Source organism: Pezoporus flaviventris, unplaced genomic scaffold (genome assembly GCF_033815535.1).
Source record: "Pezoporus flaviventris isolate CSIRO_AGI_PZ_B2104156 unplaced genomic scaffold, CSIRO_AGI_Pfla_v1 ptg000041l, whole genome shotgun sequence".
Lineage (NCBI taxonomy): Eukaryota > Metazoa > Chordata > Aves > Psittaciformes > Psittacidae > Pezoporus > Pezoporus flaviventris.
The window spans coordinates 5,740,141-5,763,620 of NW_026892589.1; the positions used below are offsets into that span (position 1 = coordinate 5,740,141).

At 47.4% G+C, this 23,480-nt stretch overlaps 3 protein-coding genes across 4 annotated transcripts in view; 1 reads left to right on the plus strand and 2 right to left on the minus strand.

Moving 5' to 3' along the window:
• DGCR2 (DiGeorge syndrome critical region gene 2) overlaps positions 1-6,720 on the minus strand; it is a 44,710-nt gene extending 37,990 nt beyond the window's left edge. Inside the window, exon 1 of one of the 2 annotated variants that reach the window (XM_061466032.1) lies at positions 6,394-6,720. In XM_061466032.1, the coding sequence (XP_061322016.1) occupies positions 6,394-6,472 (79 nt within the window). In that variant the 5' untranslated portion in view covers positions 6,473-6,720. The remainder of the gene's footprint in view (positions 1-6,393) is intronic. The other variant, XM_061466033.1, reaches the window with a different exon arrangement.
• Positions 6,721-12,581: 5,861 nt separating this feature from the next.
• TSSK2 (testis specific serine kinase 2) lies at positions 12,582-13,511 on the plus strand. The gene has a single exon (XM_061466038.1). It carries the CDS (start codon positions 12,582-12,584, stop codon positions 13,509-13,511), a length of 930 nt encoding a protein of 309 aa, XP_061322022.1.
• On the minus strand, positions 13,349-23,255 carry ESS2 (ess-2 splicing factor homolog). The gene is made up of 10 exons (XM_061466037.1): positions 23,113-23,255; positions 22,753-22,921; positions 21,733-21,828; positions 20,951-21,117; positions 18,920-19,037; positions 18,035-18,168; positions 17,797-17,899; positions 16,403-16,512; positions 15,373-15,488; positions 13,349-14,819 (listed from the first exon to the last, which is right to left on the minus strand). The coding sequence occupies exons 1-10, from the start codon at positions 23,239-23,241 to the stop codon at positions 14,534-14,536; spliced, it is 1,428 nt and encodes a 475-aa protein (XP_061322021.1). The 5' UTR covers positions 23,242-23,255; the 3' UTR covers positions 13,349-14,533.
• Between the last annotated feature and the right edge of the window lie 225 nt (positions 23,256-23,480).

Genomic DNA, 23,480 nt, shown 5'->3' on the forward strand with positions numbered 1-23,480 from the left:
CTCAGGAGTTCCACACAGCAAATACCATTAAAATGCTGCTCACAAAACCCAGAATTAGCAGGCTGACCCTTTAATACAAAGGCAAAACTAAAAGTTTCACAGGAAGCCACAAGATGCCAGAGGATTTCACAGTTTGGGAAATGCAGACTAAAGGTTAATCCCGAACTCACGTTTTTAAGCAACTCCATTGGAGTTCTGCTACAGCTGCTCAGTGACTTCCCCAAAGGAAGTGTGATTTCTCTTCAACTCGGTAATTTCTTTACAAAACCACCACTGGAAATACAATGCTAAGGTGTGAGTCTGCCACGCAAGGATCCTGAACAGTACATGCCCTCCAGAGAGTGGAAAGCCAGGAAGGAATAGGCATTGCCAAACACCAACTGCACTGACTGGCGCTGAAAGACTCGGAGGTCCTGGCACTCAAACAGTCCTGGGAAACTGTCAGGCTGTTCTTTAGAACTGTAGCGTAAGAGGGACACGTGCATGACACTGTATTTAGACAGGAATAATAAGCTGCAACTGCAGAACAAGCAACAGACTGATGACTAGACCTACCAAAAGAATCTGGTGTTTGGAGTCTCTATCACAGGAAGTCATTAAAAATGTGCTAGACAAATATCCTTCAGGAATTGCCTTGGTTTACTGGATTTTGTTCTAGGGCAGGAAGACAGATAACCCAATCTCTTAGCGCCCCTTCTAGCCATAACTTTCTATCAGTCTACACAGGACAAAACATTAGCAAGCCTCTTCCCATCACAGGTTAGCCCTTGAGATGACACGGGCAAAGATCAGCAGAGCCTCTCATCAAAGCAGCCATTAGCCATGCTCTGTTTCTTTTCCATCTCAAGGACTTCCTTGTTCAGACTACCAGTGCAAGAACCTTTCACACACTTCTTTTAAAATACAAAACAAACCTAAGCACCCACGTTAACCCCTGAAGGGCAGGAGCAGCAATGCCCCTGAGCTGCTTCCAGGTTCTGCTCCAGCCACAGATCAGGTACCAGAAGTTCAATTCGGGGTACGCAGACTCTGCACAGTATGACACATGTAAGTGCAACAGGAAGTTTTGTTAATCACAAAAGCAGCTGTTTATATGCATCCCATAGAATTAAATGGGAGCTTATAAAAGTTGCAAGACATCACCATGTACAAACCCGCAGACCCAGGCATTACTCAAAAAGGTGGTTACTACACTTGCATTACAACTCAACATCAGAACCAGTCCTAAAGAAGCTAATTCCAGGGGACAGAATAATTCATTGAAGTCTTGGCTCGTTTTCTGACATTCACTGGGGAACTAACTCTACATCATTCATATTAAGTATCTAAAATTCTCTCTTCAAGCTAGCTGTGCCTTTCCCCCTAACTACTGAGAAAGCAGCAGCACTTCCACAGCTGCCTCCTCCCGCTACAAAGACTGCAGCAGCTCTCCATCACTTCTGTTGCTCTGGCCTGATCTTCCTCTACTCCCAAACCTACTGCAGGGACATAGAAGTCACTTGTTTGCAAACCCCCACATTCCCCCTCTGGTTTATTACTTCTCAGAACCAGAGCAACACAGACAGCCCTCTGCCTACTGAACCCTTCCTCCTTTACTCTGTAGCCATTGCTAATAGCAAACCCACTTCCACCTCAAAAATTTTGCCTTATAATTAACATCAGGAATTACCAGCCTTCAAGTATCAGACCTGCTAACAAGGTCTGATACCTTCTGACTTGCCTCTCTACTACAGTGATAGCAGCAGGAAGAAAGCCTTTTCAAATCCATCGGGCTTGATTTGCAGCTCGTAACAACAGCAAACTGCAGAGCACAGAACACCAGGAAAAGAGCACACAGGTAACAGCAGAAGGAAAAAAAACACCTAAACCCCGTAGATTAAGTAATAAGGGGATGATGGGTAACCGTAAGACTGGAAGACAGGACAGCCCTACTTGCAGTGGAACTGAGGAGGTGTGATAAAAACCATTCTGTCTGTCCCTGAAACCTAGAAGCCCTCACTTGGGAATTCAGCTAAATACAAAGAGAGGGACTGTAGTTGGCAACAACATGGAACCAAGCAAATATTACTCACCACAGGTCTCACTAAAGCAGAGACAGTGAACAAAGAGTAAAAGAAGGGCTTTCACTTGCCTACCAACAAACTCTTTAGAGCAGAGGAATGCTGTGCCCAGGTCACATTTTGACATTTGCATCACCAACCAAACTAACTGATAACAATTCAACTAGCCAAAACCAGACAGGTTAGGTCACAGCACACTCGTGAAACAACGCTGACTTCTGTTTAGACTTCTGCTCCAGGAGCTCTCCCTTGCATTTAAGACCTACAACTTTTAACTGAGTGACAAGAAAGACTTGGTAATTTAAACACACCTGTCAATGGTATTGTGTCAAGATACCAACACAGTGCAAACCTACCTGCCAGCTGCATACCAGCAAGCACCAAAGCATAAGAGAAGTTCAAACTTTAAGCTAAAATTGCTGGTCTTTTTAATTGCACCACTTGTGCTGGCAAGTCTTTAAGCACTGCCGATTAGGTAAGTTGTGCAAAATTCTTAAAAACAGAACTTGAGTAATAAAGTGACTTCCTCTAGCTAGCTTTGAAGTGGAGAAAAAAAGCTGCAAGAACTCAATTGGCTTTTAGCTGCCTGGCAAATGCTCTAATAAGAAAGCCCATGACCTACATTCACAAGGCGCTGTACTAAACCACTATTACAAAATCCAATATAAAGCCTGACCATGTTTAAGTGTTTGCCATTAGCAAGCAGCAGCATCTTGTTAGAGAAATATGAAAACATGTTGTTGTCTTCAGCGATGATGATACTAATTAATCCTCTAAACACTCTTCTGAAACATGTCATCCAGATCATTCCAGACTGTTTAAGTTCCCCGTGTTACATAAAGACACCAGAACCTCTACTTTTCGATTGCACATTAGATGTTAACAGAAACAGGAACTTCTCAACCTGCGCTGCAGAACAGAGTTCATAACAATTTACCTCTGATGTTCTTTTGACAACCAACAGGAATGCAGTGGTGCTCAGAAACTCAGTCTAAATCTGAGCTAGCACCAGAACGTTTCATTGTAACTCTGTTAACACACTGCTGAAATATTTCTTCACATCAAGACAGCAGCTCTCAGCCAGCTACACAGATAACCTGAAGCAGATGTTTAGAGCTGTCCGGGAAAAGATACTATTAAGCCAAATCCTACTGTGGTAAATACCCCCCAAAACAAGTGTCTGAACACCAGATATAATCAATTCAGTACGTGTTTAAAGAAAATATTTACTTCTTCACTGTACACTCGCATAGTTGGAAAAGTACAACATATTCGGCTTCAATTCACATCAGCAACTTCCAACACATAATGAGTAACACAACTCAAGGAGAAATCCCCTACTTTAAAAAAAAAACACTCTTTCAACAATGCATTATAAAGCAGGCGACTAGTCAAAACAAGCAGCTTATGGTCAAAACAGTTAGAAAAGGAAAGAGGAAACACTAGGACAAAAAAATCATCTAAACAGAGACTGTCAAAGGCACAAAATTACCATTAAATGTTCACAGGCTCAGAAGAATCTAACTGCCCACAATACCTTCAGGAACCCAAGCCTCCAGCTAGGGCTGGTGCCACAGTGTGTTGGATGTACCTGGTGATGTTAGCACTGGCAGTAGCATAAAGCAGACTTGTGTAACCAAGATGGAAAAAAATCAGAGGAAAAAAAGGAAATTCTAATTAATTTCTCTCTTCATTTACTAAACTCCATGTCCCCTGAAACGCAGAAAAAAAATAGGTCCATGTAAAATCACTGCCTTTCAGATTGCCTGAAAAGATACTACAGTTGAGGAGGCTTAAAAGGAGGTTTTATTTATCTGAAGAGTACAGCAAGAACATGGATACAAAGCTAGTGTCAAATTAACATGGAAGTACAAAGAGGTGCCTGATTCGCTGGGACTGAATTGTGAAGGGACTACACATTCATCTCAGAGAACATAAAACCTCCCATCACTCTGCAGCACTCATTTGATAGCTCTGAGCACAGATTTAAGCTAAGAATGATGCAGGCATCCTTTGTAAACCAGTAAGACAGTTGCTACAATACACAGGTTTAAAGAAGGAAAAAGAAAAACCACCATCACTAGGAAGAAAAATTCTAAATCCAAACACTGTTTCTGAGGAAATCCACGTATCTCCCCCCAAAAGAGAAGTCAGACTTCTTCACCATTGATTAAAATTATAAATTTGGTTCTGTACACCTTCCATACTTGCACAAAACAGATATTCCCTGATCCTTTGTTTCAGGATCAACCCACACATTATTTAATCAAGTAATTGATTAATGGGTGATCTATCTGACAGAATAGGCTTAAGACATTAAAAGAAGCAAGCTAAAAACCAAAGGACATTGGCAAAAAGACATGAGGCCACCCTGAAGGAATGGGATCTCTCCTGAGAAAGGAGAAGCATCACCATGGACAGCTCAAATACCAGAATCATCCAGAGCCTCCAAGTAAAAAGGATGGGTGAGACTATTCCAAATGGAATTCAGAAATCCCTCATACAGCAAGGAATTCCAGCTGCAATACTACATCCAGCTGTATTACTTCACATTAGGTTCAAGAATACATATGGTTTGAGCAAAGCTCAAGAAACACATACGGACTTCCCACAGAAATCCTAATGCTATGGGTTTCAAAGCCAGTGGTGCATAACCTGAGCAGATGAGAGTTCAGGTTTGTTCACATGGAAAATCCTTCTGCCAGTGTGGCTACAGCACCACAAATCTCCAAAGTACACATCAATTTGCCCTAAAGAAGCAAACCTCAGCGAAGAACTTGTCTTCGTCCAGGAAGCATCAGGCAGAGATGTGCTATCAAACTGGAGCAACACATGTTCCGACACAAGAGGAAAAAGCCATTTTCTAATTTCTAGGAGGCTACAATGCTCAACACCAACAGAGCTCAAGATCAAACCTACCCTCTTGTTAAAGTACACAGACAGCTATGAACCTCTGCTGAGCCTTTTCAACCAGTAATTCAGCTGTCTGTAGCACTTGGTGCCAGCTACAGAGGAAGCTGCTTGAAATCAGTTTTACATAGCATCTTCTCCCACGTAAAGCCTCTAGCTGTAATAATGCTAGGTTAGCAACTCTGCTTTTCTTTTGGCTACTTTAGAGCATATCATAGGCCCTGTATATACACTGCACTGCCAAAAAAACAAGCTAAAACAAAACAAGGAACACACAGAGCAGTTTCAACACCTAAGTTGGTTATTTCAATAAGACTGCCTACACTGACCCAATTGTGTTTCAGCTGTACTGGGAACTTGCTTAAACACAGCTCACTAATACTGTTACGTTTTATTAGTCTGGATCATACAGGCTATTTTGAAGAGAAAGAACAAGGGGATTTTGAAGCACACCATCGTTCTTTCTCTCCTGTTTATAAAGGAGTGAGTATCACCCAGCAGCAGTCGCGTGGTGTGACGGGAGGATGGTTTCCAAACCTGCAAAGCTACTCCAGGCAGCCTCACGCTTCAGCTATTGATGCTCTTTGGCAAGAGCAGCCCAAGATACGCTAGGGCTCTGCCAAGCTTCAAGTGAGTTCAACACCCAAGAAGAAACCTCAACTGAGCGACGTACCTAGAAAGGCTGCAGTTTTCAATCAGCAAACACCAACCATTTCTCCAGACTTACTAATCTAAACATTTTAAAGCACTGTGCCTAGCAACTACCACACCAACTTCACTGCTGAATTATTGCCCTAAAAGAAGCAAAAACACAACCAGGAAGATGACATACAGCTGAGATGCAGTAGGGTTGTTTTCTCTTTCTGGGATGATCAAACGGCACTTTGAAAGCAAGGTTTTGTTTTGTTGGCACCCAAGGCCCACAACATAAAAATAGGTAAGTAAAAAGCAGCTGAAAACTTGACCATGCCACCCCACTTCCACTGCTCACTACCTGTAGTGTTACAAAGCTTTTACCCAACCTTTCAAACTTTACAATGAGGTTTTTGACCCTAACTCCCATTCCTCCAAGTCCCAGCCAGCCAGCACAGGGACCGACGCTTCCCCATGACTCAACCAGGTCCCATCTCTTTTTAGCGCACAACGAAGCAGCAGACACCGACCCCTGGGTCCGCGGCCGGCTCTGGGCCACGGCGACCCCAGCGCTGGGCTCCTCCCGGCGCGCTGCGCCCTGCGGGAAGGGGACGGCCCCAGCGCTGCCCGCCCGGGGGCACCGCTTCTCGGACACTGACCCGCCACCTCCCTCGCCCGCCCCCCCGGGGGAGCCCCGCTGCCCCCCTCCCGGCTCCAGCTCCGGGCCCGGGACCCGCCCGCGGGCTGAGGAAGGAGGACCGGCGTTTCCACCCCCCCCCGCCGCCCCTACCTGGCCGCAGCGGCTCGGTGATGCTCAGCACCAGGAGGAAGAGGAGGAGGAAGGTGCCGCTGTCTGCCTTGGGCACCATTTATCCTCCGTTCATCCTCCCCCGGCGCAGCGCCACAAACCCGCGGGGAGGCACGCGAGGAGCGGCGGGAGGAGGGGCCGCCGCCGCCACCGGACCCGCGGGGGGGGGGGGGGGGTGCCCCTGTCCGCACCGAGCTCTTCCCCTCCGCCGTCCGCCGCCGCCCCCGGGCGGGAGCCAGCGGCCCTGGCTGCGGCGGCGGCTGCGGCGGGAGCAGCGCGGGGTCGGGCGGCGCCACGCTGCGGGCCGCTCGCCTGGCTCCGGCGACGCACAAGATGGCGGCCGCACCTCCCCGCCGCCTGCCCCCCGCGCCGCCACGACCCCTCCCCACAGCGCGCCGACCCGCCAATCGGCGGCGAGGGGGCGGGGCCGAGCGCACGGATAGGCACAAGCCCCGCCCACCTACGGGGTCGAGCGCGGCCTCAGCTCCCCGCGGGGGCCATCGCTCGGCACCGCCAGCCCGCAGCCGTTACCTGCGCATGCTGTAGACCACGGACCGTAGACCATGGACCGTAGACCGGCTTGGCTTGGACAGGACCTCCAGATCACAGAATCAACCGGGCTGGAAAAGACCTTTAAGATGACGAAGTCCAAGCGTTACCTCAGGACTGCCAAGACCAGCACTGAACCGTATCACGGAGTTTATCTAGTTCAGTCCTGCAGGGGTGACCCCAACGAGCGGGTGGCATCCCCACAGCAGGGCTGGAGCCGGGTGGTGTTTTCGTACTCCTGGAAGCGCTGTGTTCCAGGCTCACGAGCCGGAGAGGAAACACGTGAATAGCACCAATTGTGCAGCCCAGATCATCGTCAGTGGCCCGGCAAATGACGGGCGCCTTCAGGAATCTGACCCTGGGTGTTCCTGTGCCATGGGTGGTGGCTGTCCCTACGGGGACCCAGCCTGGGGAGGTGGCACTGGCCCCGGTGCCACAGCTCTCCCGGTGCTGGGGCTCTGCCGAGGCGGGGTCTGGGCTCAGAAGCAGTTTTGCCTCCAGAACCCACTCCCCAAACTGAGCCGGATTTTCCTCTGGCAACTGGAAAAGAAGCAGCGGTGTTCGGGTAGCACCAGACATGGTCCTGGCCGGGGCAGCTGACCCACAGTGGCTGCAGGGTCAGCACTTTCCGCTGCAGGGAATTCCAGCTTTCCAGTAAAACCCCATCCAGAGTCAAAGCCAAAGCCCGGGAAGCTGCTGGGAAGGTTTTATGTATTTTTTTTAAGTTTACAACAACTCTTTTCCATTTTCATGCCTCAATGTTTGGACCGAAGATCCTACCCTCCCTGTTTCTCTGTTAATACCAATTACTATACCCAGCAGCAAACCTCCCTCAAGGGTATTCCCGATGGATGTACAGATAACAGATACATCTACTCTCACATTGCTTCTGCTTCCCTTCCAGGTCAGGCACCAGCTGCTGACCTGCAGGCATGGAGACAAGGCTTCAGTGGGTTCTCCTGTGCACTCCCTACCCCTGGCCCCACAGGAGCTGCAGCCGAGCCCAGCTCAGCAGCATCAGGGAGATGCTTCTTCCATACCCAAATGTGAAGTTTAATGTGGCAGTGGAAGCTGGTGCCTGCTGGGAGGTTGCTGGGGCAGCAGTGAGTGTGTGCAATGGCTCCTTTCCCTGGGGCCATGCTCTTGGGGACCTGCAGGCAGCTGGGGGCTGCCTGAAGATTCCAGCCAGAACACATTTTGCCAGCTCTCACGAGCTGCCAGACACTGTCATGATCCGGGTGTCTGCAGGGAGCTGAAGCGTGGCAGCACCCTCCAGCACAAAGCACAGCCATCCAGCTCCCCAGCTCTGTTCCTCCCAGGGGATACAGTGCAGGAAGGCTGTTTTCACCCGGGCTTCTTGCAGCCCAGCCACACATGCCAGCCCCAGACTGATCCAAGACAGCTCCTTACCCACCCCAAGCCCATGGCAACCAAGGCCTGCGAGTTACATCATACAATGTGTAAATAAATGCCCTACAACACATCAGAACAGGGCATAGGCTGCTTGTCCCTGGCTTTTGCCCCAGGAAAGGCAGACCTCATTTCCCCACACCGCAACCTCACCACCTCTGAAGAGAGGTGGCTCTGGAGCACACATGTGCCAGGTAAGCACCGCAACCCACACAGCACCCTTGAGCAAACAGGCAGTAACCAGCCCAGCCACACAGCACGGAGGTGAAGGGTAAGAGGCACTCATTTCCTCAGGCTGTGCCGTGCTGAGGGCACCAACACTGGGGAACTACCAATGCCCTGGCCAGGCTGTGGGGAGGTGCGAGGTGGAGCTGCCCTGTGCAGTCACATCAGCCCCAAGCCACCAGACAGGACACAATGGCAGGCAGATGCTGCAGGGACGAGGAGCATGCCAGCAGAACACACCGAGCCTCTGCCGAGGGCGTGCGGGAGCTGGCACATCCCAGGCACTCCCCGTTTCATACTGGGAGTGAGCATTTCTCCAACCAGCGAGCGCAGATCCCCCGTGCCCATAAAGCAGTGGAGAAAAGCTGCCGTGCTCAGGAGAAGCAGAGGGAAAGGGCTCACGGGCAGGGTGGCCAAACCCACTCATGCCCTGCACCAGCAGCAGCAAGCTGGGTTTGAGGAAACAAATGCAAATATGAGGAAGTAGGAATTGCTCCATCTCCCACTTTCCTGAGCGAGGGGATCCATTTACTTCTTTTTTCTTCAGAGGAATAGCCCAGTTCCCCAGAACAACAAAGTAACTCCAACCACAGCTTCCCTTCTGAGCTAAATAAGGTTCTTTCCAGCCCTAACCATTCTACGACTAAGTAGAGAGCAGCTCAGAGCCCCACTCCTTACTGGAACCTGGTTTCGGGTGGTGGAAAACTGCAGGCCCTGTACAGCCCCTTGTACCACAGCAGGGGAGGCTGCATCTGCCCCAGGGAAACACTCTTGGTCTTCAAGATGAAGTGCACAGGGGAGCAGGTTGGCGGTTGGTGCCTTGGGACATCCTGTTGCAGAGCCAGACCCCTGCCCCAAGACATGGCTCACGTAGCCCACAGGGGATGAGGAACATGAGCTGGAGAGCAGCCTCCTGCCCCAGGACAGTGCCCCACCACTCCCCTGGCCACCTCCATCCTGGCTCTTCACTCAAAGCATGGTGTGGGGTGATGGTGACAGGAGCTCTCAGCTACTTGCCTCACCAAACCCTGGGCTGCTGCTTGTCTTCTGCTCATCATGTTCTTACCTGTGTCCCATAAATCAAAGAGCAGCAGTTGTGCCTGGTGTAATCAGCGGTTTGCTTCATTGAGGTAAGCTCCAGGTGTTATTCTGGCTGAGGGAGGAAGCATGCTTGCGCCTTGGACAATGCAGGTATGCAGGAAGAGCAAAAGGAAAATAACCCTCTCAAAAAAGAGAGGAAAAAGGAAAAATCACAAGTCATGAAGAACCAAGATGGTTTTTCACATGGGATTTGGCCTTGTAAAGGCACATCATCTGCTAGTGCTACAGCAGCAAAAATATCAGGCAATGAAGAGTTTATTACTGATTCCCTAATTACAGATAGCAGGAGCTGAACTGCAGCAGGAAGCGGAGACCAGACACTACAGGAGGCGTTACAGGAATAGCCTATCTGAAGAGCACTACATCCCCTTCAAGAGATCCAGCTTTATAGCAATAAATTACATTCCCAGCAAACACATGAAGGCCTTTCAGTCTGGCAGAACCGAGACTGGGATTTTAGTCCCAGGGCTGTCTGGGTTCATTCACTTGAGGGTGAACACAAAACCAACACCAGCCCACAGGATATATAAGGCGATCTGCTCAGAAGCATTGATTGCACAACATGGAACTAATCATTCACAGATAGCACATTCCCCTCTGTCATTCCAACTCTGTCTTAGCATGAGCATGACCAGATTCAAATGCTGTGGAAGATGTGTGCCCACTCCTGACCCATATGTACACCCCATCTGTAGTCCTCAAACACTACCTAGCTTTTACGTGCATCCCATGTCCAGAAGAGAGAGCTCCCACAACCAGAGAAGGGATAGGAATCAGTGAACAAGGTGGTGGAAATCAGGTACTGGGCTTGAGACACACACACCGATGACAGCCTGCTTCCGCACATCCAGTTTCTCTCTGTTCCCGTGCTTGTTCTCTAATCCCTCCTTTTCTCTAACCCTCATCTCTTCCCAAAATAACCTCCTTTAATTACTGTCTCCCCTTGGGCCCAGCCTTGTTACATCTACAGCCAAATTTGGTGTTTCTGATAACCTCTCACTGGGTCACCTCCACACCCTGGTAGTCCCTGTGCTGCTCCTCAGTTATCTGTGAAGCTCAAACATTCCCCTGGGTGCTCTCCGTAGCAGTGCCTACTACATCCGACCATCTTTATGTCACATCTACTCCATTCTCCTGCTCTGTTGGGTGACTCTAACTGCAGGCCAGGGCCTGACCATCTGCCTGTGTGCCCCAACAGGGAGGTCCTACATTTACTGGAGATGAGCGGAACGTGTGGTCATTATGAAATAAATAATTTGTTGTTTAAATTACCTAAGAAACTCATTGTTATTTACCCAGTTCAGTCCTTAAAGAACATCTCTGAAAGCATGGAAACGCCAGTAAATGGGCTCCCTTTACATTCACGAATATGTGAGAGCAATTTTTTTGCTTAAAGACAAAACTTGGCCTTCAATTATTTCTGACTGAAAGGCAAAAATGGCTAACTCCTTGCAATGCCATGGTGAGCAATTGATTTGTACACGGTGCGCTATAAAAATCGAGTCACTTAGGGTTTTTCACAGGAAGAATCTCTCCACCAAGAAAACACAGCATCAAACCCCCCCAGACCTCACAGAAGGCTGCAGGCACTGCTCAAAGAGCCGCAGAGGATTTTCCATGGAAGTTTCCTCGGTAAAACATCACCTGATTATAGCAAGTGTCCAAGACTTCCAAGTGTCACACATGCTGCCCTGTGCTCAGGCGTGCTGCAGGAAGCGTACACATCTGGCTACGCCTGCTTCCTGCTAAAAGGTGCTCTGTGCTGCTCCAGGGTGGATCACACCACGCCACTGCTCAGTCACTCAACTCTGAGAGCAAGCTGTGCATGGGTAAAACTACTCTCCTTTCTTTCTTTTTCTTTTGGCTGATTAGAATAATTACCCACAAGTTTCAAAGAATGGGAAGAGAAACCCCCCAAAAGCCCCAGTGTGGCTGGCAGAAGTGCCACTTCTGTTCTTCAGAATGACATTGTCACCCATGCTGATGGACAAAGCAAGGTTGTCCCAGCCCCCATGTTTTGATCATCAACACCATCAAGTCTTTGGTGTCACACACAAAGCAGCAGTAACAACAGATCTGAAAAAGCTGAAATGAACAGAAAGCAAAAAGCCCCAGAGGCTGGTTACAGTGAAGCTGTCAACATACAGAACAGTAATCCCTCTGAGGAAGGTGTTGTGTGAGCCTTTCTCAAGAACACCAGAAGCTAGAAGTCAAAACATAACCCCCCTCACACAGCAAAAGCAAAGCCCATAGAAGCAGCCAGTCAGAGCTATGAAATGGAAGGGCTGGATGAACAACAAGGAAATGAACTTGAAAGAAGTGATGTCCTTCCCCTAGCAAGCCCATGAAGGAAAAAACCCCAAGCCAAACTCAAGCCCAGTTCTTGAATGCAGCCTCAGTTAAGACACGACAAGCCCATTTCTGAGGAAAACTGGCTGTTGAGAAGCAAGGCCACTGTACAGCAGAAGCACACCCACATGGGGCTTGAAAGATCATCCAAGGCATACAAAAAGATGACAAAATTTCACCTAACGTGAATAAATATAAACAGACTTGGGTACATTTTAGGAAAGAAAAACATCTGGGGTACTTCCATCCTGTTAGCAAAACTAAAGATCAGTTTACGATGAAGGCAGGGTATGGGTGATGTTTCCAAGTGACTTGATGCCAAGTTCTGCCCTGGATGACATCATCCTGAAGCTTCAGGAAAGGGCTGCAAGGTCCTTCCGAGCACCTGTGACATCACATAGGGACCAGCGCTCCGGTGCCACTCGACCACGGCAGCAGCAACCCAAGCAGCCACCATGGTGGGTGCACACACCATCTGCCACCACCCATGATGCACGCCAGCGCCACCTCATGCAGCTCCCTCCAGCTCTTCCACCATGGATGACGTTACAGTGCTTGGAAAGAAAGGCTATAGCCTCAGCAACACGTTAGGACAAGGCTCTTACAGCAAAGTGAAATGTGCCTTCTGCAACCGGCTGAAGTGCAAAGTGGCTGTCAAGATCATCGACAAGATGAAAACTCCTGGAGACTTTTGGGAAAGGTTTCTCCCCAGGGAGATAGAGGCTTTGAGATGTTTGCAACATCCATCAATCATCAAAACCTATGAGATTTTTGAGACATCAGCTGGGAAAGTGTATATCGTGATGGAGCTGGGGGAAAAGGGAGACCTCCTGGACCACATCAAGATCACAGGAGCTATGAGAGAGGACTTTGCTCGCATGAAGTTTCAGCAGTTGGCTTCTGCCATCAAGCATTGCCATGACTCAAACTTTGCTCACAGGGACCTGAAATGTGAGAACATCCTTCTTGATGATGGCCTCAACATCAAGCTGACAGACTTTGGCTTTTCCAAACTCTTGTCTTGGGATAAAAATGGGAAAATGATTCTCAGCAATACCTTCTGTGGGTCTGCTGCGTATGCAGCCCCTGAAGTGCTACAGGGCATTCCTTGTGACCCCAGGATTTCTGACATGTGGAGTCTGGGCGTCATCCTGTATATAATGGTCTACGCTTCCATGCCATTTGATGATTCCAACATCAAGAAAATGATTTTTTTTCAGAAACAACACAGGATTTCCTTCCCCAGCACAAAACACCTGACTGTAGAGTGCAAGGATCTCATTAACCACCTGCTCCAGCCCAATGTGTCTCAGAGATTGTGCATAGATGAAGTTTTGAAACACTCATGGCTGCAGACTCCAGATGCCACTGTCGAGTCCCCTCTGCCAGCTCCAGAAGAGGGTGAGTGTTCCCACAACCCACATGAAGGAAAGCCAAAGCAAAAGCATCAAGCCAAATGCCATTAAGCAAAAGGGAAAAGACAGAAGTAAACAGGATCCTCCTAAGGATGGCTGGTTTTAACAGTATCACAAAGTCGATCTAACTTGTGAACTGCTGATTCTCAACTTTAGCTTCTGCTTCAGCAACAGTCCTCACCTCTTGCTTTACAAAGAATAGCAATAGAAGACACTGTACATCTGCTGAGGTGAATAAACAGCTTAACCCTATTGTTCTCAAGGCCTGTCTCTGATACGGTTTGCAGGGAAGTTACTGTCAAAACACACTGGACAGTTTCTTTCAGTGCTGCTGGCATTTAACAGGTCTTACACTCACCTTCCTCAAGTTTCTGACTACACAGGCTGCAGAATCCACATGTGCATCAACCACACCGTGTATTCAGGTAGGTTACTGGGCATTGTGAACCGACAGCTGAATCTGTATGCATACTGTCTTCCGAATATATCACCTCTCTCGGCAAGTCCAAGCCACATTCAAGAGCAACTCAAATTAAAGAGAGGCCCTCTAAAAACTCTGGGTCATGTCTTAATACATACATGATTATATCTGCTCTTCTGCAAAATACAAAACCAAAGACGTCTGACGAGCTCAAAGGAATTCCAGTTCAACCTTTTAGGAAGGCTTAACACATTTTATAAATAGACATATCTGTACAGAAATGTATTTAAATGCATGGCCATCTTAAAAAAAAAGAAATGGATCTTAAAACAATTATCACCCTTTTCCAAGAGTCCAGAATCTTCTCTGCCATTGCAGGAAGCATTCTTTTTCTACCACAGCCCTGTGCATCCCACCCATGCAGTTTAAAGGGAATTTATACCACAGCAAGAGATACTCTGCTTCCAAAAAGCACATTACAGGCTATTTTATCTATATTGTTTAGAGTAGCGCTGGTCCCAAGTCTTCTAACCACTGGTTTCCATTCTGGCAGCTGTATCTAGACACCCCTTACACCGATGCCTCACAACATCCCATTTGCAGACAGCCGAGCAGAGCCAGTTCACTGTTGCCTTGCTGGTGACTGGAATATTCAGATGAAATTAGATGCCTTCCTTCTTTTAGGAAGCTGCAGTAAATTGTCTGTGATTGATGTAGTATCCTGAGATACTGGCGTCTGAGATACTGTCCTAGATTGTGGGGTGCTTGTGGGTGTATGAGGCCCACTTGCTGGGGTCTTGTAACCAGGTGTTCCAGTGTGGGCTGGAGAAGGAGTATAGCTGGCTCGCAGTGCTTTGTCGGTATATTTACTTGCAGTCCTGTTTACTAGTCTCTGCAAAGCTGGTGACATTGCTGGGCTTAGTCCTTTTGGAGTGAAGCTGGAACAGAATAAACAGGTTTAAAAGATTTTACAGTAAAAATCTGCCACTTATGTGGAAGAGCATCAATGCTTCCACAGATGAGCTTGGTATCCACTCTCACAACAGACCAGACCCACTGGCTGCAGAAGTCATTCTGCCTATGGGTAAATGCAGCCTGTCTCTCTAGAGACAAGTGACAAAGAAACCTCCTACATCCCTCCAAACCTGAGTGGTACCACCTGCCTTTTCCTTTGAGCCTATTCTATCCTTCCTATGAAACGGCCAAGCAAGACTTATCACGTCTCCTCTTTGCAATGAGGCAAGACACTGATCCAGATGCACTGCTGGGTGGCTGTAAGGCAGAACAGTGATGCTGACAAGAGGGAGTATCAAGGACAGCCACCAGCCACCTTCCCTCAGGAATTAAGTTTTCTGATTTCTAAAAACTTGCAGTCTGACTGTACCTACCGCTGCTCCCAGTACTCTGATCATTCTTCCCTTTCTATGTATGTTGATTTAAATCTCATCAGCAGATACCCCTCCCCAGTTCTGCTGTCAGAACAAATCTCACCTGGCCAAGTTTTCTGTCGCTTTTCGAAGTGCCTCCAGCTTCTTTGCTCGTTTTTTAGCTGCCACTTCATTGGCCATCTTGAGCCCCAACCTCTCACGGCGCCCAGGCTCCAGGATCTACAAATGCATCACACAGTTCAGTTGCCAAGAGACTCTCATGAATGCTGCAAAAATGAGTCAAAGCACCTTCACAGTTGGATTCCAGTTTACAGGGATCTAAACTGGGGAGAAGCGGGGTCAGCCCACAACCCTCTGCTGCTACGTAAAAGCCAGAGAGGACACAGAGGGACCTTCAACCTGCCTAAGCAAGTAACAAAAATGGTAGAACCAGTTCAGTCGAGGAAGCAGCCATTACCTCTGGCATTTCCTCCTGCTGTCCCTCCTAGACAAACAATGTCACCTGTGTCTTGCATGGCCTGGCCTGTGGCCAGCCAGCTCTCAGGCAAACACACATTGCTACACAGCAGGAGAACCAGTCAAGGGCTTCTGAGTCCAGCAAAACATAGGCACACACAGCAAATTACACCTTTCTTGAAGCAAGACTCTCAGCTCATACACAATGAAAACAGCAGGAGACAGGTGGCATGCAAGGACCCGTACCATTAGCAAAGCCAGAGCGCCTTTTTATATTCTCAAGTGATATACCTGCCTCAGGCTGTGACAGCCAAAAGATCAAGACAGAGGGAAATCCTACAGTTTCTACCCATTTATACACTGAAATTGGATAAATTGGGTGTCTCTTCAGCTTCCTCTGATAACCCCTATGTCTGGGCTTTGTATCATCAAATATGAAGTCTCACTCTCCTGACAACAGTGTGTGTTCCACCTCAGGTACCTCCACCAAGCAGCGTTCATGTCCACCTCCACCCTCCAAGCAGAACCTAGATTACTGGAACCAGGGACTGCGAACAAAGCCCAGAGACGTGTCACACTCCTACAGCAATGTTAACCTATTAGTTACTCACTTCCCTTTCCCTTCTTAGTCCTTCCCCCCAAAAAAGAATGACATGCTGACTGATGACATGGAATACCTTGAAGGCTGGTCCAGGCGTTCTGTCCACATAGGGCGTTTCTGACCCTTCTAAGCGCAAAGGGGTGCTTTCAATTTCACCCCATGTCATAAAAGGAGACTCATTCACACCTAAAACCAAATTTTAAGAGTCATGCTCATGAAAGACATTTGACTGTTCATTCACCACAAAAAAAATCCAGAGAGGCAAATTATGAAATGCAAATCCATCAACACACAAAAGGAGCCCCTCCACTGCAGAGGAAATCACAGCCTATATTCAATAGCAACATGTGGTTCCCATTGAAAGAGCGTGACCTTAAACTCACAGCATTGCCAGTGGCTGTGTCACCCTCCAGGTGACAACACCCAAGCACTGTCCTTTCCATATGTTTATTTTTCCATTTGGTGAGCTTTTGCTAAGTGCCACTTTCATTTTTTCCTCTGTGGTACTAGTCTTCCCCTCTGTTACTTCATGAAAACTTCTTTAATGTAAGGAACTATTTATAAAGCACAGAAACAGGCAGAGGACTTAGAATACATGTAATAGCCAAACTTAGAATCTATTTTGCGGTTGTAGCTGTCAGACAAAGCGCAGTCACTGCTTGGTACAGGCTAGCCTCAAGATGAATTGAGGCTAAAAGCCCGATTAAGTCGCTGGCTAGTGACTGGTATGAACAGGCACTCCTATGGAGAAAGAAGGCGCGCTCCAAATGCCACCTACAGGCTTTCTGGAGGAAAAGCCTCAGTACGTTCAGCTTCTAGCATAATAACAAAAGACAGGGAAACACAGCTGTTAGCGAGGAGCAGGTGAAAACTTAAGATACCACGTTTCCACTGGAAGAAAAAACACGTCTGCTCTAACCAAAAGTATCCTACTGCTAATCCACGTGAACAAAAGGAATATATAATACACAAGTGTATTCAGACAAAGCAGGAACCAAGAAAGCGGCAGACGTGGAGAGAAATAGCAGGTTAGACTGTGAAGGAAGTGATATGCCACATTGCTATGAGTCAGGCTGAATATCACTCAAAAAACTACAGGACAATTCATTGGAATGTAAATGGTTGTGAAGGACCTCAATTCTTTAAGCCCCACAGAAGTACAACCCAGGGATAAAACAAGCAGCCACAGCACCCCAGTTGCCTAGGAGGGCTCACCACCCTCTACATGGCTCCTAAGTGGTGGCATGACAGCTTGCTCAGAGCCTCTCGGGTACAGCATGACTCCTCTAGCCAGTGTATGGGACTAGGATTTAAGCACTGGGCTGAGCTAGCATACACAGTACACAAGAAAGTCACCAGCTCATGACACTTACATAGATAGAAAGCTCATCTCCTTGTCTAAACCAACGATACCTCAGAGTTGAACAAACAGAGCATCTTACATCAGAAAACATAAGAAATCCCTCTTACCAGGGGCAGGAGAGGGGGTAGCCACAAATCCATATCCATTCACTTTTGGAGACTCTTGGGGTATCAGTTCTTTCCCATCTGGTCCCACTTTGCCCTGTTTGTACTGAAATAAAAAAGAGACAATGCCATCCATGTGGAGAAAGGTGTGAACCAGCATTATCTAGTACACACAGTTTTCCTGGTTGATCAACGTTAGAGGGAAGAGTCTAACGAAGTATTGGAAGTGCAATTATCCAACCTGAGCATTGAGGGCTGCAGCTTGTTGGAGTTGTGATTTGCTCACGGCTTGGCTAAAAGGGTCCTTCACAAAACGGGTGTTTTGATGGACAACTTCCCTGGGCTTCTTAAATACTTCATCCCCATCCGGTACACCTTGAAAAGCAAAATACCTTTTAAGAAAGGGCTCAGATAACACTAGGCAGTGTGCTCTAAAGCTCCTGACCAACACACTTGCCACACATTCCTACACAACACAGAATCCATCAGCAATTGCGGTGTGTATCACTAGCAATTTAAAACAGAATTTGTACCAGATAGAAGCTGAAATCTACAAATTAAGATCAGATTTTTAATTTTTTTTAAGTTAACAAGACTTTCTTTTCTGTACTTCACTGGTTTGCAGGTTACCAATTGTCCATTTATAACCAAAGAAAAGGGCAGTTACAAATTACATAGTTTTCTATAGCAACCAAAAACCCAAAAAGCTCAAGAAGCACTCTCTGAGCAGAAGCTAAGATTGAATAAAGATGACAAGAAAGTGCTTATAAAGAAGAAAGACCAAACTGGAAAGAGCTTTGGCTCCTGAAACCAAGTGCTTCTGTAATACAGATAATGAATTTCTCAATGACAAACAGAATATGATCACACTTTGACTGCCTTTTGCAATCAAAGGCAAAGGAGCAAAGTTCAAATAAAGAAAAAGAGAAAAAAAATACAAAAAGAGAGAGAGCAAACCCCAGGCATTTTAAAGTAACTTTATGTATCTGAGTTTCACAGAGGAAAAAGTGCACTATTGCCAGTAAGAGGTGCTCAGTCATCTATAGAAATGCTGTTATGCTGTTAGCACTGTTCAGAGTCAATCCACTCAGAATCAATGCCCCTCACGAGAAACCTGCAACCTCACCTGTCGGATAATACATGAGGGTGTTTCGAGCTGTGTATTCCCAGGTCTCCAGCCCAGCTTTCACACTCTCCAGAGCTTGCTGCTCTGCTGAAGGAAGTGCCAGGTTCTCACTGCGACGCTGAAAGCATGATAGAAAAAAGGATTAGAAAAGGGTGGTGGCAGGGGGAGAACCAGTTCTGACTCCTGCAACATTTCAACCAGGCACCTGCACCATGCAGAGCTCAATCACAAGCTCAGCTCCCTGCCATAGCATACTTTGCCCCTGGCATGGCATAAGCACTCTCTAGCAAGTGTCATTTGAGAAACCATCCTGTTCCCACCTGAGCTTGCAAACAATTCCATATGAAGTTCTGGTATAAAACCAGGTGAGAACCAGAGAAGTAAATTCTTATAAAGATTATGACTTTGTTTATTACATCTTGTGACAACACTTGTTTTGGTTCAGGCTTTGTCTGTTTTTTCTCTATCTACTAATAAAAACTCAAATGAAGCATTCATTGCTAAAAGAGGGAAGAGCAACATCAGGCACTATATCTAACATAAAGGCAGCTTACAAGACTTTGGCATGTAAACCTGGGAGAGTGTCTGTATTATCCTGGTTATCATGCAAACTGCATTAGCTGAGGCAAGCAGTAAAAACCAGAATGGGCACTTCTTCAATACTTAGTTTCCAAACATTTCCATAGGCAACACAGGTATGAAAGCATTTGACATACTTACACTTGCTTGTGTGTACACTTACTCACACAGTTACTTGTGTGCTGTTACCAGCATACTAGTATCACCGATACAAAAAAAACCTAACAGAATGCAGTCACCCACCAATAAGTTACTCCATTTAAAAACTCTCACACCAATTAAACCAGAAAATTACTGCCAGAAGCTCTATATTAAAGACATCAACTGATGTTGTCCATATACATTTAAATAGCAGTATCGTCACCAAATACGTTAAATGAGGCATAGCAAAATTGTCTGCTACATCAACAGGCATGCAATGCAAGGAAATGCTAGGTCTGAACAGTGCTGGCTGACAGGAAGACACACAGCATCAGCACAGACCAGCTCTGGAAACCTCACCCTGATCTGAAACAACCCCTGTGCTTTGCAAACGGTCTCCTGCTGCCTGCCTTTTAATTCTGGATGAAAGCATTTGGGCAAAGAGGATGCTTAATGAGCCACAAAGAGCACTTTTATTGTAACAGACTCCAAGGGTTTACATTAGCTGGGATAAAACCATAACCCTCACTCACAGTAACACAGCAGGAAACACCCAGGTGTCAGTGCCAAACTTCATTAAAAGGCACTGCAACTTACATCCATCACTGATGCATCTGGCATCAATGCCGGCTGCTCACTGCTGATGGAGAAAGATTGACATGGCAGCTCCAGAAGAGGCCCTGAATGCCCCATGAAGCTAGCTGAGGCAGACAGCACAGCCGGCCATGCTGTGTACAGGACTTTACTTCAGCAGCTGAATAGATTATTATTGGCTACAGAAACAGAAATAATACAATCTAACTGCAAATAATAAAGGGCTCATGGACAAACAACAGGAACTTTTCTCAGCTGCTCTCCTTGATATTGACGCTTATGGAAGAGACTGCCAAGAACAGCAACACCTGCACTCAGTGCAATGCTCCAGTCTCACAACTTTAGGAAGAGATAGATCCTCAACAATCAACACTGCTCTCGAGTTACAGATGGGGAAAAAGCAGGACTACAAAGGAAGCAACGAGCTCTCACAGGACCCAGGAAACTCAGGCTTAGCTCAGATTTAATGTGATCACGCCAAGCACCTACTACTTAAAATCAAGACCTTTCTATTCTTATTCTGCAATATGAGTAATTCCATGGTCTAATGCAATAGCCTCACACTCAGAGCCCATGAACTCCCATCTGTTTTTATAGTAGGATTCGAAAACAAAAAGATAATATTTTCTTTAATCAAACAAGAAAGACATACAATAAAACAGTATTTCCCTGTTGTGTCACCTCAGGAGCAGAGATACAGCTGAGCCATTTCCGTACCTGGGCATACTCTTCTTCTGCACTGTACAGCCAAGCATGCTTGACTTTCTCCTTCTCTTTGGCCACTTCCATGATCTGCTCAAATGAAGCATTATCTTCACTTGTGTGTTTTGCTAGGAAGCTGTCCAGACTGGGAAGTGCCTCTTTATCACCTTTCTCTGCTTCTCCTAACAAAAAGAGGGAAGAAGCCTGAAAAAAGACTAATACCTCCTTTTCTACAACAGCACTATACGTAATTCTTAATCATTCTGACAGCAAACCTTCTAGAGACCCACTAATAATTAGCATGAAGCTCAGTGTCAAAAAAAAAATACACACATGCAGAGCGGTACAATAAAACATTCTTTTTGGCAAAACATATAACCAACCTTCCCATAAAACTTTTTATGGCATTTATAGCTATCTGTGTTAAAGGAAATTGCACACATGGACAGCTGCTAGCAGACATTTTTAATATTGTATATGAGTAGCTCTGCCCCTACAATCTTTGTTTACTTACAGAATTAATTTCAGCTGATGTAGAAAAAAAACCTTCTGCCTTCAAAGAGTTCAACTGAGTTCAGAATTTACACAGCCCTAAAGAGACCCACAACTGAGAACTCACACACACGACAAAACTTTACATCAAGTTCAGCTTCAGAATGATCATTTTCACCCATTAGAAGGTTAAAGGAAACTGCTTCAACACCTGCTAAATACCCACAATCCTTCCAGGAGACAGAGCTCACAAAAGTATTTTCCTGCTGCTGAAGAATTCAGCTGAACAAACATCATTCTCCTACCTTCCTCTGCAGCTTTAACACCAGCTTTGGATTTATCCTCCAGTGGAAGGCCACTTGGATGCACTTCTGGGGTTTCAAATGTGGCTGGAGTAACATCTGTGACAGAAAAAATGGTTAGCAGAACACAGAATGAGACACTTGCTGTGACGTCCTCCACCACAGAAAGGGTCACATACCAAACAAGTCACAGAACACATAGCAAGAGAACCACGATTTCATTAAAAATTGTGAAAAGATGCCAAATATTCAATTCTGTCTCAAACGCTGAACAAGATTTTGCTCTCATCTAAGTCATCATTTTTCTCCTGTTAGGAAAAATTCACAGGAGAGTCACAGCCCAGTATATTTGCCACTTTATGAACAGCTTCTGCTTGCAGAAGCAAGCAGCAGCACAACAATCTTCACCTAGGCCAGAACCAGCCCTTGCAGCAGGGGAGAAAGAGAAACCACTGGCTGACACATGCCCTTTGCCACAAGAAAGCCTAAACCCCACTGCAAAAGCTTAGCCAGAAACTGGGCTTTAACGTAATAGACACCTGAACCTGAAGAGAAAGCAGACATACAACAGGGTGCCTGCTGTATGAACCTCTGATAATTACGAGCTTCCAACATCTTCTGTCCCCCATAAACAAACACCTTACACATCTGTAGACTCAACAAGAACCCCTAAAACTATAATAAGAATTCAAAACATAGCTTAAGAGTTTTCTGATACAATAACATTGCACATTCAAGTATGTAACATTCCCTAGGGAGCAGGAGCTTGGCAAAAGATGCCTGTGAGGAATGGTTACTCAGTAGCTGTTTTTTTTCCAAAACCATTCCCTCAAGAAGGAAATATAAACACCATCAAATGGAAATTCACCATCACTCATCTGACAGTGGCTACTGCCCAATCTGGCAGGCTAATTCCCATGCAAAGACAATGTGAATGGTTAAGATAAGCACCACCTTCACACAGCTAAATCAGAGCAGTAACATCAGATATCAACCCTCACACCCCAGTGATGCAGTTCTTACAGGGTACAGGTACATCCCCCGAGGATTTGCCCAAGGAGGAGCCAAATTTGATCGCGATTTGCCTCATTTTCTCCAAGTCGCCGTTTTCTTCCGCCTCCAGATAATCCTTCTGCGCTCGCAACACCGCCACATCAGGGAAGAAGTCTCGCTGAATGATCTTCTCCAGACGCTGCAAGCACAGACACAGCTGCGGGGCCGAGCCGGGACACCTCGGAGCGCCGCGCCGGCTGCCGGGCACCGCACGGGACGTACCGGAGCCCGTCGGGCGGCCGCAGAGCTGCCTCGCCCCCAGGCCCAAACGCAGCCCGGGTTACAGCGGGACCCGCCGCGCTCGGCCCAGGCGCAGGCCCGCCGGCTTACCTCGATGTAGGTCTCCTCATCCAGGATCGTCTTCGGGCGCCTAGAGGCCGCCGGGGTCGCGCCGTCGCCCTTGCCCGCGGCCGGCACCACGGCACGGGCGGAGGCCGCCGGAGCCACCGCCTGCTCCATAGCGCCGGGCCGGGCCCACCGCGGCACACCCACACCTCCCTCCGCCGCCGCCGCAAACGCGACGCGCCGTGACGTCACGCCGTGACGTCACACTGCCGCGCCACGGGAAGCCGGAACATCCCGCACCCGCCGGCCCGCCCACGGAAGAGACGCACGGAGCCGTGCTGGCGGCGGGCAGCGCGCCCCCTGCCGGCAGGGAGGACCCGCCCGGTCTCGTTCCGTCGTAGCGGAGCTGGCGG

Excerpts from the sequence above, each read along its gene's own strand:
- ESS2 (XM_061466037.1), bottom strand. The coding sequence starts at position 23,241 with ATGGAGCAGGCGGTGGCTCCGGCGGCCTCCGCCCGTGCCGTGGTGCCG. Across the intron at positions 22,922-23,112 it reads ATGAGGAGACCTACATCGAG|CGTCTGGAGAAGATCATTCA; the intron begins GTAAGCCGGCGG and ends CTGTGCTTGCAG. Across the intron at positions 14,820-15,372 it reads GCGACAGAAAACTTGGCCAG|CTTCACTCCAAAAGGACTAA; the intron begins GTGAGATTTGTT and ends ATTCTGTTCCAG.
- TSSK2 (XM_061466038.1), top strand. The coding sequence starts at position 12,582 with ATGGATGACGTTACAGTGCTTGGAAAGAAAGGCTATAGCCTCAGCAAC.